General features: G+C 40.7%; 1 protein-coding gene across 1 annotated transcript; it reads right to left on the reverse strand.

The window, feature by feature from the left end:
• Positions 1-622: 622 nt before the first annotated feature.
• VKORC1L1 (vitamin K epoxide reductase complex subunit 1 like 1) lies at positions 623-16150 on the reverse strand. The gene is made up of 3 exons (XM_075168820.1): positions 15889-16150; positions 3559-3668; positions 623-2845 (listed from the first exon to the last, which is right to left on the reverse strand). Exons 1-3 carry the CDS (start codon positions 16080-16082, stop codon positions 2619-2621), a joined length of 531 nt encoding a protein of 176 aa, XP_075024921.1. The 5' UTR covers positions 16083-16150; the 3' UTR covers positions 623-2618.
• Positions 16151-17964: the final 1814 nt, after the last annotated feature.

The raw sequence follows: 17964 nt of genomic DNA on the forward strand, positions 1-17964 counted from the left end.
GAAACTGCAAGAAAAGCACACAAGACAAGAAAGTTCACAATTAAGGATCAGATTTGCAAGTTTGTGCACAAAGTGTAGCTGCAAATCCTTGCAGAGACTAAACTCAATTTTCATTTGATCCCTATGTGCACACAAACAAGAACTGCAGACACGACTGCTGAAAATCTGGCCCTAAACAATTTTACTAAACAAACTGAATTAACAGACTACGCCCACACAGACAAGCACAAGACACAGTGAAGTTAGTCAACACCTATACTTTCAGCTGATGGGGCTTTTTTTCCTTTTTTTCGGTATGCACTACACCCAGAAGTTGGACCAAGTAATCATTGATTATACTCGTCTCCATTGCTGCTTGTTCTGAGACATTAGCACTGCGACTAACCATTTCAGGCAGCAGGTGTTCACCTCTTCCTCGGATGAAAAAGATGCATTCCTGTGATCTACACTAAGGCATCAAAATAAATCTATACAACATATTAAACAGTAATATTACCTCAAGGCTTGTAAGAGAACAAAGTAAAGCCTTGAGGGAACAGTTTAACATCGTTCACTCCCCTCACATCAAAGTTCAAGGCATTTGAGAAACAGAACTAAACATCAAGACAAGCTTTAACTATACTCGGGTCAATACAAAATGCATTTAATGAATTGTTGTCTAAAACTGTTAGACAAGAGGGACAAGTGATTTAGTGTTACATGCAACAGATGTTACTCATACTACAGAACTCTATACATAAAAGCAGTTTCCACCCACATCCTTGATACAAACCAGAAAATCACTTCAGTAGTAATTTAAATACTATTTTGTGAATGCAATCTAAAAATTCTATTTTCTCTACGGAACACTGCATGTTTCACAGTCAAGTTTATCCTCAGCAACTTAGTGTTTATCCACTTTAGCCATACAACATAAGTGTCTCTCTGACATTCATGTTTAAGAAAAAAAATCCTAAAATTAGTTAAACTAATTCTTTAAATAAATGGGTACGCAGTTGGAGTTCTTCATATTTAGAAGCTGACAAGGGCAAAAAGCAGCACAGCACCTATTACAGAAAATAGCTGAACCTATACATTTTGGTGTCACAGAGTCTGAAACACAAGTATTTTACTCTTCCGAATCACATCATCAACGTTCTATCACATTGATTTAAGTTAACTGAAACAACATTGCTACCACTTCTCAGTCTAAAAACTAAAATAGGTCTTTTAATACTCTTCTATCCCCAGCAAGTTTGCTGGGAATTTTGTTTGTTTGTTTGTTCATTTTTAAAGCAAGGACACTTCTGCCTGCCAAGTTCAACACAAAGTATTTGGTTTAAGATTTTAAGACAGAAGGCACTTTTAACATTCAGCCTTAGAATACTGAGTGCAGAAACATTTGAAATTTTGTTCCTTTGTTTAAATCTGCAGTTTAATTTTTTTTCAATTAGTTATTAGAAAGAGCAATGATAGCACTATATCACATTTCATTTTCAGGAGCATATTTACTTACTTATCCCACTAAACAGGTTGCCCTTCCAAGAGATCTTATGTGTCTCAAGCCTAAAGTTCATTTCCCAATATAGCACAAACCAAAGATCCTGATGAAGATCAATTAAGTAACTGCTTCTTCAGCACACTACTTGGTTATCCCACTCAGTCAGTGCTCTCCACTGCAAATTGCAATTCTATACTGCAGCATTCATATAACATCAAGCATTAGTAACACTGGCTGGCTGACCGCAGTTTAAAAATGAAACAGCTCTGCATGGAAATTAAGTCCTTTCAAAGAACACTCTTTGATACACCAACCCCCAATCTGCATATAAATATCCCAGTGGTAGCTTTCTATTGACCACATTAAGCTATTTTCATTCTATACAGAAATTAATGAAGTTGTGGTTTAATGAACATACTTCAGGTTTCAGGTTTAATTCCATTTTCATTACTGGAGACAAAAAAAAAAAAAAGATAAAAATGGAAAAAAACCCAACCATCATTCTTGTGAAAGCACTAGCAGCGAGTGCAGCAACACGGTGTTCTCTATAGAGGTCATTTCTTCTTCCATCACGTCAGTCGACTATTAGCTGAACACTCTGACAGCTCCTAGGCTAACAAAACTGATTGTACAGTGAGTTCTCCAGGGATGAAAACAATATTTCTAACTTTATTTACAGTATAAGTCCTAGTCAAATCTAAGTCCATCAGCTAAAAAAAAAAACGTAATACACATACTGTAAACATGGCAACATTAAATATGGTAATGCTAGTCTAGAATATTTAATGTCATTACCACATCTTGTTATACCTGAATTTATATACAGGATATTTTATAGCAAGTGTTACCCACTTCACAAGTGGAGAGGGAAGAGAGAGAGTCTAGGTTTTGCTGTGTCTAAAACTCCTTCAAAGTAAAGTTAAAGCTTGTCTTTTATTGTATTAGAGCTTTCTTTCATAATCACATTTAAATTGAAGATTAGCACAAAAAAATTATCTAGGGCCCCTTCAAATTTATAATTAAAAATTCAGTTATGATACTCGGGGAAAGTGTCTGATATGGAGAATAAAAAATTACTGCAAAATAAACTTAATGGAAGTTGGGTCTTCAGACTGTCAGTCAAAAGTTCAAACAGGCATTATTCCTGTTTGGGTTGGAGTTGCCGTTTCCAGGCCTCGTTCAAATAAACTAGTCGTTTGTAGTTGATGATAAAGAGAATGAAGTTCAGCAAATATGTGATGACGCAGACAATGCAAAATTCCTTCAGCACGAAGTACAGAATGTATGCCAAGTACAATGACCCTACTACAGACACTATGGAGGATGTCATGAGGATTAGAGCTGCTACTGCACTTGCTGTCATACCTGCAACAAGAGAGAGAAAGTTACTACTGCTGCTCTCATTCCCCTCTTCCGAACAAAGCAAAAAGCCTAAGCACTCTAATTCAAACTGAAGGCTACTCAGCAAGTTTGTTTTACATAAAAGTCTGTTTAAAATACCATGAGTTCAAGATGGCTGACAAATCGCTATTTGGAGGGGAGCTTCTAGGTTCTGTACGACAGTCCTTTGATAAGAAGTATGTGTAGTATTTATCATCTTCCGTATTCCTGAGTTATGGGAAAGTTACAGGTTGGTCAAGTTATGTCTATCAATATTAACAGCTTTAAAGCAGACCATATAGTTACAAAGAAATATGCATACATTACACTTCATGCACTTTTTTTGCCTGCTATCTCTATTACTCCTGCAAAACTTGTAAATTCCATTTTTATTTCCTCTCTTTTCTATCATGCAATCCAATGCTAAATATATTTAAGTGAAAATACCAGTGCAGTAACTGTCTTGACGCTTATGTTATTAACAGCATAGCAGGAGAAAATGCAATTGCTCTTGTTATCAGTTGGGTTTTTAAGCCCTTTGGACAGATATATCATTAGAAGGGTGCTAAAAAAAAAAAAAGATAAAAATCACATGCATCTATCTGGTCTCCTGCAGATTGCGCAATGTATAATGCACTCCTCTTTCATCACCACAGACCTGTTATATACTTTAGGTACTAAACTGAATTAATACTTACCAAGTAGCATTTGTAGTATATAAAACACGAGTCCAAAAACACTGTTTGACTGATTTATTGCACTGTCCTTTCCAAAGATGGAACCCAGCAGACCGAATCCTCGACCCCATCTGTAAAAAAATGAAACTAATTAACTTGTATTTGTACACCTATTGCTTTACATCAGTGTTTTCAACTCATCGCTGTTGGGGAAAAAAAAAATAGATACATATATTCTGACATGACCGCTGCAGTCCTATATGAAGTTCGGGGTTATCTTGGAAAACCAAGCAGCTTGCAACAAGGGGGTGCACTAGGTACAACTTTATCCCACACATTGCTGATTAAAGTTACTTGTCACACCAGAAACTACCAAGTTCACACAGTTGCAACTTCACCAAATACCACATCTGCTTCCTAGGGTTGTAGTTTAAAGCTTTTTTGTCAAATAAACACTTCCTTCCTCCAACGATAGCTTTAGCAGTTCTCTCCACCACAGTCAGCTGGACACATGCTCACTATGCCGCTGAGGGAAAATGGTACAATTTGGTAACTAGTTGTTACCAGCTCTGCCAGCACTTACCTCGCTGGCATCAGAGCAAGCAAATCAGAACATTTGTTTGCACTTCAGCTGCTCCTGCGCAGTCTAACACCTTAGGAGGAACCCAAATCTGTCGAGCAGACAAGCTGGGGGTGGTACCATAGCAAGATTCATAGTCCTCATTTGTTAGAGCCCTTGCACAGCGTGTCATTTTGAACTAGCACCTTAACCACAAAGTGACTTTCAACTTTTTAGTGATAAGGTAGAAAGCGGTACAAGCCCTACAAAACTGCTGCTGCAATAAGGGGGACAAAAGATTAAATTAGCAAATGTATTTGTGCTAGAAACCGTTAATGTGATGCCCTAAGGCAGATCACGCCATTATTTGTAAAAGCAAAGTGAGGACCATATTTATTAGTGTCACTTGAAAATATGAAGAGAAGTTAACACTACTTCAACATGCAGCTTAATTCACTTACAAGAGAACGTTAGGATATCTGCCAGCATGTCTTTGGGGCATCAAGTCAAGCACTACATAAATGTAAGGCTAAGTTCACATTATCAGGTTGACTGTCACATAACTATGTAAAAAAAGCACAATTTTCACTGCTGTTGCAGCAGAAAACGCTAGCGTGGTACATTTATGCCAACAGAAGTGCCGTTTCCGAATAGCTTGTCGTACTAGAGGTAACGGTTCTACTAAACCAAGACACAGCATAGGTTTGCTCTCTACACACTACAGGACCGTTGTGATATACTTCACCATACATCCAAGACCAGTGAAAGGCTACCACCACATTACAAGCAGTTTCCTCACACAAGAAAGGTACACAATAAGTACAATTTAATACCATCTCCAAAATACTTCATAATCTCACAGCCATTTGTGCAATATTTTCAAAACATATTGAAATTAATCATTTTAATTCAAACTTAGTAACTGTCTGCAATTAACTATTATACCCAAGTCTTGTGCTCTTCTCCCCAAGAAACTGAGCAGAGAATTAGGTACCAATTCCTAGAAAGCATGTCTACTGCATAAACAGTAAAAAAAACAAACATACTTTCAACCGGTTTGGTCTCAAATCTTGTAAATGACTGAAGTGAAACTTATGTGCAAATATAAAGCTTCAAGCCAGCACAGAAAAACCAACGCTTGCTTTACCACGGGAACAATGCCTCACATCCCAGAGCTGCGAGGGGTTAGAAAGACACAAAGTTAACTGCTTGAGGGAGCAGTGCAATCCTGCCTCGCTCCCTGCAGTTATCCCAGTGAAAGTTTGGAGCTACGCAAACCGTGGGAGACAAGACTGGTTACACATCCTCCCTGCAGCATATGAAGGCCAACAGTCCCAATTAGCGTACGGAATAGTTTGTGAGCGAAGTAGTATCAAGGATGGATGGCAAAGATCCGGAAAAGCAGCTGTAGAGGTGCAAGTGCAGCACTTCACTGCTAAGGGAGCCACGCTTCCAAGAGGGAGGGGTTTTAAAAAAGACCAAACACCATGCAACAATACATAAGCACATATTATAAAGAAATACTGCAAGTTCCAAAGAATCTCAGCTATGACAAGACTTTCCTCCCACACCTTGAATGTTATCTGGATTTTAAGCGAGAACTGTTTATTTTTTAGCCTTACTTTGATAAGATGGTCACAGCACATGTAACAATTGCCTCATGTTGTCCAGCTACCAAATGCAGTATTAAAGAGCCAGACAAATATATTAAAGGTATCATAATTTTGCATTTAATAGTCTACTTTTATTTTTCTGTATTACCACATTTATAGATGTTTCAGCTTACTATCCACAGGTGCAATTTATCGTTCTAGTCTCCAGGTAAGAATTCTTTGCAGGGTGACACTAAACTCTATTTGAACACACTCAGGCTTTCCTCACCGAGAGACTAAACAGCATAACTCAAAGCGTGCTTAAGTCTGTGGTTCAACATTAGGCTAGCTTAAAGTAACTGCAGGATGCTGAATTCCTATCCTCTCCCTGCCCTAGCTGTATGCTCTCACTTCTTCTGATGCTCATGAGATCCTGTCATGTTTGAGAGCGAACTCAAGCTTACAACATCAGATACTTTAGACTACAGAATCTGACCCTACAGTTATTCTGCAAGTGAATAAAATGTTGCTAATGGAAAGATAACGAGTTCAAGCCCTTCCTGACAGTCAGTGTCCCAAGTGATCTGTTCATAGCTGCAAGAAGGTCAGAGTGTGGTGAAAGCTTTTTCCACATGCAATAGTTCATTAAGTATCTTGTTGGCCTTGTAGCAGCTCTAAGGACATCAAGTATTAAATTTCAGTCCATGGAGTACACCTCTAATCTCGCATCTTATTCCACACACTTCAAGACAGCTAAGCAGCCTGTGGTTTAAGACAAAGCACTTTTTCTAGCCTTATAAGGTTTGAAACATGAAGTTTTCTGCATCAAACTGAAAAGCAAAATATTTAGACTTTGTATATTTCTTTTTCCATCTAATTTCTCTACTGAAGAGGCTAAATCATCTCCTAATTCTATCAAGGAAGTCCCGAAACCCACTAAAATGCACAATGAACCAAGTACTTCTGGAAGCAATTGGAGGAAGGAAGAAGATTGAGTTTGATAATCTTCCTTTGCACACCAAAATCACACTTGAGTTATGACAACTTTGAAAGTCTAAAAACATATGGCAAACAAATAGCAAGAAGAAAGACTGCAGTCCGAACGATAGCATAAACTCCAAGAAATAAAACATCAGTAAGAAGGACTATAAACTGTTCAGAAGTTCCTCACGGAACTTGCCTTTCTTATAAAGAATATAATTTACAAGAACTATTGTTAACTCGGATCAATTTTTTGGATACAGAATGCTAAGTAAAATGAACTGCACTAATTAAAGAGTTGCTTGCACAGCAAGATAAAAGCATAGTCCGATACCACCAACTTTTTCCTGGTACTGACTTGTGGCTCCCAATCCCTGAAACAGTGAAGTGTTGTGAAAATCACGCTGAAGTCACCCTGCGTGATTCAGAGCCCTATGACAAACACATGTGGCAGCCTGCTTTTGCCACACCCGAGTTTCACTCCTATTGAGGAAAAAAAAAAAAAAGCAATCCGAACTAACTTCAAGGAAGTTTTAAAACAAATCTCTAAAGACATCTTCCTGTATGTTTCAAGTAACTCAAATTCCCTCTCTGTTCAAGGTGACAGCCTGCTTCACTTCTCATTTGCAGGTACAACTTTGAATATTCTTTAAAAAAGTTTTCAGAATAGTGATTCAAGAAATCCAAGACAAAGCATTTAGAACTGTTCATGTAGTTTCCTTACATCTACAATTAAATACTACAGTGACTTTTAGTCCAATGTGCATTTCCTTTTATCAAAAGGGGGTCTTGAAAATTATTATCCACCCTCTAAACAGTGTCCCTTTTGGTTTGTGATATTTAGCAAAGCTCAGAAGTGTTGCATTTTTAGGAGTTTAAAGCAGTATTTGCATGCACTTGACACTTCTTAACGGGAAGACAAGAACAACTGAGGTAATTTTGATCCACAAGTGACATGCCTCCAATAAAATCTAATATTGTTAAATCATTACCTCTTTTGCACAATTATGAACATCCTCTATGTTCCAGAACAGCGTATTATGGCAGTACATTTTAACTCTAAACATTTTGCCGTAATTTAGCAGAGACAATATCACTAGCCGAAAGCCAACCAAGAGAACCTCATGCAGTACACTAGGATCTCAGTCATTTTAAAGGACAAGTAAACCACCTCCATGTTTAACAAGTTAAAAGCTGTAAGAGTTATCAGTATTAGCTCAAAAAGCAACAGAATTCCAAGCCTGCCAAACACAACAAGTCAAACAAACAAAAAGTATATATTTAGCCAGGAGTCAGATTATTATCTCATCCACTCTCTGTAAGAAATGCTATACTGTTTTTTCTAGCCAAGCACCCCAATTCTGACAGTTACCTGCAGATGTTTTTAAGGGCTTTTTACAAAAAGATCATTCCCCAAGATGCTCTCCTTGACCTCAATCATCATTAAGTTAAGAATCAGCTTAAGAAACTTCTGAACTGGGGTTTCACCTGCACCAACATGCTCAGTAGCCTATCTTGAAGCCTTCCTGAATGTACCTAGATGCTTTCTGAACACACACTTTTGACCTCCACAACATGCCCGCTAATGAATTCCAGAATCACATCACCTCATTTCACTTGGCAATCCTTAGTTCTCAGGTCAAGAAAAGACCTAACTACTGCATATTCATTTTAACATGCAAATAACCATACTAGATCAGGTCAAGTCCAGCTAGCTTCAGTACCATGTCTCTTGACATCAGCGAGTAGCAGGTGTCTTGAACAAAGCAAACATATTATACTTCCCAGTTCACATTCTAGTCTCCTAAATGTCTAGTTGAAAATGCTATCAAATCCTTCAGGAGACCAGGTTATTAAATGGCATGTATGATTCAAAATCCGAGAACACTTTGCATTTGTGCAGCAGCAGGTTTTCCAACACATTCCTCTCTCTCAATTTTTTAGATTCGCTGCAATGGAAAGGGCAAACAACAGTAATAAAAAAGATTATATTTTCAGAGAACTGTAAGTAAAGAACTCAAGTTCTGTTTTCTGAGTAGTAGTAGCTTACTTAAAGCCCCTCATTTCAGGATTATTTTTCATCCCATAAGCATTATCTTGTTATCAATGGCAAGCACCATTTACCACTTTGTAACCCTGAGGAAACTACGTATTTTCTAAAAAAAGCCTACACTTGACAAGTGATATGCACATTTCCTTAAGTGTCATCTGACTTCTGAGATAAGTTACGGTACAGAATGAAAGTTCTCAGGAGGGGAGTAAAGCTGGTCTATGCTCACACATTGCCTTCAGTGAAAAGCTCATATAAAGGTCAAAGGATCTGGAGCATGTTAAGACTTAGCAATGTTAAGAAACTTCGGTTGCAGCTTCTTTACAGCTTCACTAGAGGATTTTGGATTAAATCTGGTTCATGATTACAAGGTCACTTAGGCCACTCTAACAGTTTTAATAAATTAAGTAAAAGCCTTCAATTAGAAGCCACAAGAAAGAAGGAGATTAAAAACTCCCATTTGTAGGCTTGCCAAGAGTGCTCAAAATTTTTGATTTACTTAATTTCATGTTTAAATCTATTAGCAGTATTTACCATAAACAAATGAGATTTTGTTGTATATATCCTCCAGCTCTACCTCAGAAACAGACCAAAAAAATCTCAGTGTCTAGATCAGCAAAATCTCAAGCAGGCAGTGGTTAATTATATTATAGCAGTCTTTACAGAAGCACTGGTTATTCAAGCCAACAGCATTGTATGCCTTCTACATAATCTCTTCTATTAAGCTATCATAAATGAAGTCCGAATCTGAACTACAGGCACTTTGTGAAATTTACTTTGCATCAGGCAAAATAATTTTCAGCTCTATTGCAAATTTCAGTCAAGCTAGAAATTATATATTCATGAAAAGCAAAGATACACGTGTTTGAGATCAGCCCACTGTAAGGTTGAAAAAACCCTCATGTAGCTGGGGTACTGCTGTATTTGATAAAAGATGTGCCTCAGCCACTACGTACTGTATCAGTCTGAAGTATTAAGTCATCAATTTTCCATTAAAAAGGTGAGACAAAAAACACTTGAACTATCAGCTTCTGCTACTTTGGGAACAACTTGCTTTAGAACTAACGAAGCTGGTCTTCTACAAATGTTCCTGAAGCCCCTTCCTTCCCCAGCACACAGAATAACCAGATCCCTCCCAGCTCACACCCTCCAGCCTCTGCACCCTGCCGCCCCAATCGAGTCCATTATCTATCGGCTCTGTCTCAGTCCTATTTGCACACGTGCTGCCTGTCTGGCTAGCAGACCAAATGGGACAGATTAGCTCACACGGCAGGTTTTTTTCCCCTTCAGCAGAGGAATGACTTCGAGTCCCTCTCCCCTCCCCTTTGGCACTCAATCTGTTTCTATAAAACTTCAGTAACTTGTATCCTTTGTTAAATTTTGCCATAAAAAAATGAAAAATTATAAAATAAATTATTAATACACAACACACAAAGGCAAAATCTTCTGAGAAACCAGGCTAAAAAAGCAGGATAATACAGCCTTTCTTGGCCTCAAGTTGTTTGTGCTTTTTTGGCTCAGTAACCTTAGCTGTAAAACTTGTGTCACAGTCATCTAGGCACAGCTATGCCAATTCACCATCATCTTGAACCTGCAGCACTCCAAATCCTGCTGAAGCAAAGTGCCTGACACGCTAGATGGATTCTGCCTACACTGCTTTCCCCCTGCCCAATCAACAAACCTTCCCTCAGACAGCAAAAACAATGAATCCCTTCTACAGAATAGCTGAAAAAGCACCATTACACCTGCTATCTAACGATTTGCAGACCTCAGAAATAAACAACAACCAATTTTAAATTACAGGATAGATTTTTATCTTGGTCTCAGGAGACCACATTTTTATGTAAGCTATTTCAGGTAGCCTACGAACTACAAATGTGATTCCCGTTGAATGACCACCAGCTGCTCCGCATGCTGCCCTTCAGCAGTTTAATCAAACTTCTATCTTTTTCCACACAGAATCGAAGATACCTAACAAAAACAGTAACTTGGCTCAGGTTAGAGAAATTACTGACTAGCAAAGAGCAAAGACTTACAAAACTAGTACAATTTCAGAAAAAGCACACGAGCATCATTTGCCTATGCTGGTTGACAAGAAGGGACTAACCAAGCTTCGCCTTTTATACTACCTGCATAAAGCTACTTTTACCATTTCTCACCTTATATCAGTCACTAACAATTGCAGCTGTCAACCTCAAACATACCTGAATACTTGCTTGCAGGTACAGCAACAAAAAAAAAAATGCTGGGACATGAGGAACTTACCATTAATACGAAAGATAACTGCTATATAATGTTCTTAACCTGGAATCAAGCAAACTTGAAAGACATCAAGTTTACGGGAACTGCCCCACAACAGAACTGAGTGGGAACCTGCAATACAAACATCAGGTTAGGGAGGAGGTCAGAGAAGTTTTCTTCCATGTCCCATTTCCTTAGATAATGGGGTTGTTCTTGTCAACTTGATCTCTGTTACGGTCCGCACTCTATAAAGATGCACCAGAACAATAGTTCCGGCAAGGTGTGCTTCACTGAAAAACCAGCACTGGTCAAAGTTTTAACTGCAGTATCTTACAGCGTAATTGCATGCCCACTCTGCAGAAGAACAAGCTCTACACCAGCATAATTATACCCACATAACATAGCACTGAAGTACTATGTCACAAGACTAAGCAATTCAAACATAACATTTACATAGGTCTAAATTCACTGTATAAGTGATTTATGAAGGTGAGCAGAATAATACAATAATACTATGGTTGTCACAGGCCATACTTGGCAAATCCAGTAAAACACCTGCATGTCTGCACAGATCTGTCCACTACACAAGCAAATTTTTACAGATGTAGATTTTCAAGAACTACCAGATGATTATTTTGGTGCATTCACTGGAAGACATAAGGCAGACATGCATATTAGACTTTTTCAGAATAGGCATTTCAGAGTGGCTCAAATACAAGATGACAATCCAAGACCTTCCACATTTATGTGCAATTTATGCACATTAGCATAAAGCTCAGAACAGGGAATCCCTAAAATATGTCATCTATCAAATTATATCCAGAAGAACACCGATTCTTAAAATCATATTTTGACTCTAGAACTTCTTCAGTAAGTCAGCTAAAGATGTTAACTTAGATCAATATTGACAATTTCCAAACCTCTTCACTTACACAGCTGGACAAAAGCTACAAATATTGCTAAAGATATACAGTGAAATGTGCTTTTTGGTCATTTATGCCACTATCTTAAGTCTGTATTAAAGTTGTTACAGCATTAATGCATGCCAGGCTACAAAACTTCCTTCAAAAACAGCCACCCATTAATCTGCTCTGCAGGAACCTTAAAATAATCAAGACAAAGTAGAAACGTTATCAGAAGACCCAAAAGTCTCACAGGCACGCAAAAGAACAAAGCAAAAAGCTCAGGGTCTCTGCATTACTACTTAAATGTCACATTTTATTTTAAGCCATACCACTATCCGTATTACTTGAAACTTGTCTATTAGTTTAGTTCCCTCTGTGAAACTACTACAACAGCAAAACCAAAAATATTTTTCAGGAACTACTATAAGCCAGTTTGATTATAAATAAAGCCATCCTTGCCACTTAATTATTCTAAAATATAAGAGAGCAATTCACTTAAAACATCTAGAGCAACTGCCAAATGAAAACATTAGGTATTTCCCTAATACCTTCCCTTATCTCTTCTTGGAAAATGACAGTGGTCATTATACAGTCCTTACCTGTTTTTCTTTCTAAACTAGTTCTAAACTATCCCCATGATAAAAGCTTGAAATATGCTGACCATTAATATTTTGAATATGGGATACTAGGAAGGTATCTCTCCAACATAATCTTCTGGATGAGTCAGTCTCTGATACAAGATTTTCCATGCTCCTCCCTCTGCATGCTGGTAATCTCTACAACATTTCTGTTCTCACTGTTGTGCCAATACCAGATTTGGCTTAAAAGCAAGACTTGGAAATACTAACAGCTTACTAGTGAAAAAAAATCCTCCCCAAAGACCGGAACTTAGTTCCAAAGTAACTCAGCTCAGGGAAGAATACACTAATTTATTCTAATTATTCTGTACAGTTAAAATTAATCCCAACACTGTGATGGGCCTTTCAAAGTTCAGTCCACTCCTGGAGTCAACACTCAAAATGTGAGGATCATTACGTTCCAAGTTCCATTAGTTCCATTAGTAAATCTAGCTTGAATAAAAAGTCACACAACTGAATGAACACTCTAGAAGCCAGTAGAAGCCACTAAGTACAAGTTTGTCACCCATTTAACGCTGTAGAGTTAACTCTGCTAATCAGCTAATGAAATAGTTTGCGATTGCCAGTGTAATAGCTTAATGAGAAAAGAAACGGTTGAAAATTAAATCTGCATTACATGTGAAAATTCTGGAACACCATATTTGAAACTCTGCTACCTCGGTGAAATCTAAATAGTAGTTAAAAGTTCCTTTTAGAAATCAAGTTTCAGAGAAACTTTGGTGATGCGTGGTAGTAACAAGGAATATTCAGTTGGAGAGAAGGAGAGAGAACGACTGATAGATAGGGAGCTGTGGCAACATGGAAAATAAGATTAATTTCTTTCAATGTTATTCTTACTTCAAAGTTTAATAGCTTGCCCTCTTGTCTTAGTTTTAAAGCAAAACTCCTTTTTTGTCTGTGTCCTGTACAGCGTTGAAAGCACATTCTTCTCCAAATATGGTTTGACTGAACAGAACTTGCACACTCCTTTTCCACAAACCACTTTCACCACCTGCTCTAATTCTCATGAGCTATCCTGACATTTGCAACACTTCAGTCTTTAAGCACGATTCTCCTAGCAACTGCTAGTGAGATTTTAGTTGATTTTATCCCTAACTTTTTATATAATTATATAGAATTCCTACAGTAAAGTAATTACAGGTCTTACCATGGCATACTCAACATTTCCACTGCAGCATTACTAATGAACACTATAATTACCAGGCATTATTCCATAATTAAAAATACCTAAAGATATAATTGGAATTATTTTACTTTTTCAAAGCATTTAGTAAACATGCATTAAAACTATTACTTCAAATTCCCTGTCTCAATAGCAGCATTTGCAATAACAATAAAAAGCTAATGAAGGACCAATTCTATACAAGAACAGACTACTACAGAAGCCACTTACAAGCTTAAATCCCTGTTATTCTCTTTTTAAACTCTACAGCTGTGGTAAAATTTAGAGTACTGACAATACTCACATGGTTTAACCTCAGTAGCCTAAGCATAATTTTAAGTTATAAATTTAAGTAATCGGGCAAGCTGATTGAAGTCTTCTTCCTGTTTAGATTGAAACTTCTCATTTCAGGATACTTCTCAAATGGAGACATGAAAAAGCACCTTCACAAACTAAAGATTATCTGATGACAGATAGAAAAGCAGAGTTAAAGCCCTCATTCATTCACAAGAGCCTCTTTTCAGACATCTGTAGATACACATCTCTTCGTAACATAACACAATCCTACTCCTGTCACCACAGAAGTGGTTTTAAGAATAAGAGTTCCCTGTATGTTTTGCCCAAACAATTTAACGAGCTTCCACCTTGACAGAGCATGGGCATATTCTCCCCCATTGGCTTGTTATGATCACACAGCAAGTACCTTTATAAAAACTGTGACAGCTTTTATGCAGGTTACACTGATAGGGAAGAAAAAAAAAAATCTCAAGCACTCATTCAGCTGAAGGCACTAACATCATAATAACAAAACTCTCATCAAAAAAAAGGAAGCATTTAATAAACATTTGCTGAAGAATCAAAGCCCTCCTCTTCCCAGCTCCTTACCAATGGATATTTTTGTGTATGTCTTTATATGCCTATATACACAAACACGTATATATGCACAGAGCCGTTTTGAGATTGCTGACAAATAATCTTATTTCTTTAGTTGAAATACTTGAGAATATTTTTTTAGGAGAGTTTCTTAGCTAAATTACACTGGAAAGTATTTCCTGTAGCATGTTTATACTGGTAGCACTTGTAACTTATACAGCAGATTAAGTCTTTTCATTATTGTAATTCAATTAACTAGTTATTTGACAAGTCAAGTAGCCGCTGGCACTCCCCAGGGGCTTCTTTTATACTGGGGGCGGTTGCCCGCTGATGCTCCTGACCCTGCACTGGTCCCGTCAACCGCTGTGGCACGAGCTGTGGGCTGCCAGCGGCTCTCTAACCTCCCCTGAAGACCCGCCGGTTCGGGAAACCCCCCTGTGCACCCCGTTAGACCGCTCTGCTGCCGATTGTGCCGGCACCAGAGCTGCTCGCCTTGGCGACTTGACAACAAGTCAAGTTGCTTACTTGAAAATAAGTCAAGCTAGCAGCGTATTAAAACTTATACATCGACTCTCCTAACAAATAAGAACCCTTGGCCTTTAGAAAACAACTGCTAAAGTAATTGCTGACAGGAAACCTGTAAAATAAATCAAGATTTGGACTGGGCTTTTGCTGCTGAGGCATACAAATCTCTCTCAAATTAAGCACTTCCTCTGTATCATGAAGACAATCTTCTGTGCTGCCAGGTAACATTATAATGAAAAAGCAATTCAGATACTCCAATTAAAACCACTCAAAGCCAATCATCTGCAATTGTACATGTTTATCTTGGCCTCAACCACTAGTCACACCTACAACGTTCTACTCTAACGTGCATTTGCCACTAAAATGCCTGTCACTCTAGCTAACTGCCATTGATTACTACACAGAAATCGCGGGTGCCTCACCCTCCAGCCCCTGGTGATCCTAAAAAACTGCCGTCCCACACCAGCCCTCCAGCGAAGGAGCTGCCTAAACCGGGAGCCACGACATCCCCCTCCTCCGCCTGCCCGCCCTGTGGCCCCCAGCACAGGCCCACCTGCCCAGTCCCCTCTGCGCCTCAGGCAAGCTCTCCTCGGGACGAGCTCGGGCCCGCAGCCGCAGGCTGCTGCCGCCCGTACGCTCGGCCAAGCCCACCCGCCGCCGCCGCCCCCCTCAGAAAGCCGGGTCGGCCCCGCAGCAGCCCCCGCCTTAGCCCCCGAGGCACCGGAGGCAGCGCTTCCAGGCCCGGCCCCGCCACTCCCCGCCGCCTCAGCCTCTTCTCCCCGCGGCGGCCTGAGGCGGCGGCGGCGGGTCCCATCCCCGCCTCACCTGGAGGTGATGGCGGCGGAGCAGCGGACCCGCTCGCTGAGGTCGCACAGGGCTTGGTAGTGGAGGTCGCGGCCCTTCTCCCGCTCCAGGTGGCAGGCGTAGAGGGAGAGCAGGATGCCGGCCGCGCACACGGCGAAGCGGGCCACCCGCTCCCAGCGCGGCACCGACACTCGCAGCAGGACGGGCGCCGCCATCTTACCCCCTGCCTCCGCCTCAGCCCGCGACGCGAGCCCGGCGCCAAAGAGCCGCGCACGCGCGCCCACACCCCATTGGTTCGCTGGGCGGGCGCGTCCTTCCCACCCCGCCCCGCCGACCGCGCCGGACGTGGCGCTCCGCGACGACGTCACGTCAGGCCGGGGCGGGGGAGGGGGGGCGTGGCGCGGCGGGCGGTTATGGCGCCGCCCGGCGGCCAGCAGGCGGCACTGCAGGGCGCCCCCTCCCACCCCCGCCCCCCCCCCCGCCCCCCTGATTTCAGCAGGAAAATGAGTTTTTCCCCCTTTTTCCTCAGCTATGGGCCGCGGGGGGAGATCTGGGCTGTTCCGGGGAGTGCTACAACACCCGGCACGGCTGACGTGACCGTCAGGGCTGATGTGCCCCTTCGCTGTAGCTAGTCTTGGTCTCTTGGACTGGTACGCCAGCCAGCGCCCCAGGCTTTTCCCATGATTTTGGAGAGAATGAGCCAAACCCCTGCAGCCACACAAAGCCCATCTGGTGCCTCCTGTGCAGAGGGACCTTGCTGAGGGCCTGTTACGTTCCCAAAGTTTACCCTGAGGCTTTCTGGGATGCGTAATTTGGACAAGCGATATAAAAAGCGCATCAAAAGTTTTAGCCCGTGCCATAGGCTGGTGCTCCGCCTGGCTCCGGAGCAGCTGTCGATGGATTCCCCCAAGCCTCGCTCAGCCTTATCTTTGGAAGAATACACTTTGCACTGGAGCAACGGGATTTTGTCATCTGTTTCACAGATCTGGGCTCACATTGATATCGCAGCTCTCAATATAGCCGGCAGACCTGTGAGTCAATAGTGCTGGTCAGAATTAGGCGGATACAACCAAAGGCAATCGGGGCTGGATCTTCTTTCTTTTGTGTGTGTCTGGTTTCTATTAAAGTAGCATCAATACCCATCTGGCTGTAGTTTAAGCAACCAGCTACTATCTCTAGTCTACCAATACAGAAGTCGTCTAGTAGCTGAAGAGAAAAAGATCTTTGCTTACTGTAAACACCCACCGTAACCACCATTATTGCTTTATTTTGAAGATGGCCACCGGCTACTTGTTCTCCTTCCCTTCCCCATTTCCTTTTAGGCACATTATTGCTGGGCATTAGCAGATGGAAGAGCGAGTCAGTACAAAAGGAAGCTCTGCAAGTTTTCCCAAGGAAGGCAGGATGACAAAACACAATGGCAGCATTCATACACCGCCAGTTATGCCATCCGTGCCTTCATTGTTCTGCAAAACAAAATGAATTCAAAGAGAGACGTGTTGCAAAATGACTTCAGCAACAAGAAAGAATCCCTTTGCCAGCAAAAAAAAGGAAAATTGAAAACTATTAATTAAAAAGAGTTGAGAAAACCATTAATTAAGAAATGAGTTGTTTGAACTCTAGCTAGCGTATAAACTAAATTAAAAATCTCCTGCTGTCAACGCTGTGCCTTCTCCTATCAGTGGGAATAAGGGGAGAGGGACAATGGGAAAGGAGCGGAGATGACCAAGATAGAAGGGGTAACTGAAAAAATAACAGATGCGCTAAAGCTGCAGGAAAAGAAATCACTCTATCTCACATAGTTATAGGTTAGCCCTTAAATAAGATGAGGTCTAGTCAAAGCTTCTCCTTTTTGTCAACCGTATGGACACCAGGGACGCTGGGCCCTGGAAGCATCGCTCGGGCTGGCAGCCGCGGATGGGGGAGCGGGGCCGAGCTCTGCCCTGCCCTGCCAGGCTCCCAGCCGTCCTGCCTTACTCCCGGAGGTATCCACCGGGCCAACCGCAGGAGAGAAGGTGCCAAATCTGAAGTGAATTACTTACTGTCTGGAGTGCAAAACTCATAATGCTTCACAGGCGTTTGACAAACCCCCAAACC

This window comes from Calonectris borealis, chromosome 19 (assembly GCF_964195595.1).
Source record: "Calonectris borealis chromosome 19, bCalBor7.hap1.2, whole genome shotgun sequence".
Lineage (NCBI taxonomy): Eukaryota > Metazoa > Chordata > Aves > Procellariiformes > Procellariidae > Calonectris > Calonectris borealis.

Bases quoted from the DNA above. Each gene is read 5' to 3' on its own strand.
- VKORC1L1 (XM_075168820.1), bottom strand. From the start codon at position 16,082: ATGGCGGCGCCCGTCCTGCTGCGAGTGTCGGTGCCGCGCTGGGAGCGG. The intron at 3,669-15,888 runs GTGAGGCGGGGA...ATTTTTTTACAG, and splicing joins TCCGCCGCCATCACCTCCAG to ATGGGGTCGAGGATTCGGTC. The intron at 2,846-3,558 runs GTAAGTATTAAT...CTCTTGTTGCAG, and splicing joins TATACTACAAATGCTACTTG to GTATGACAGCAAGTGCAGTA.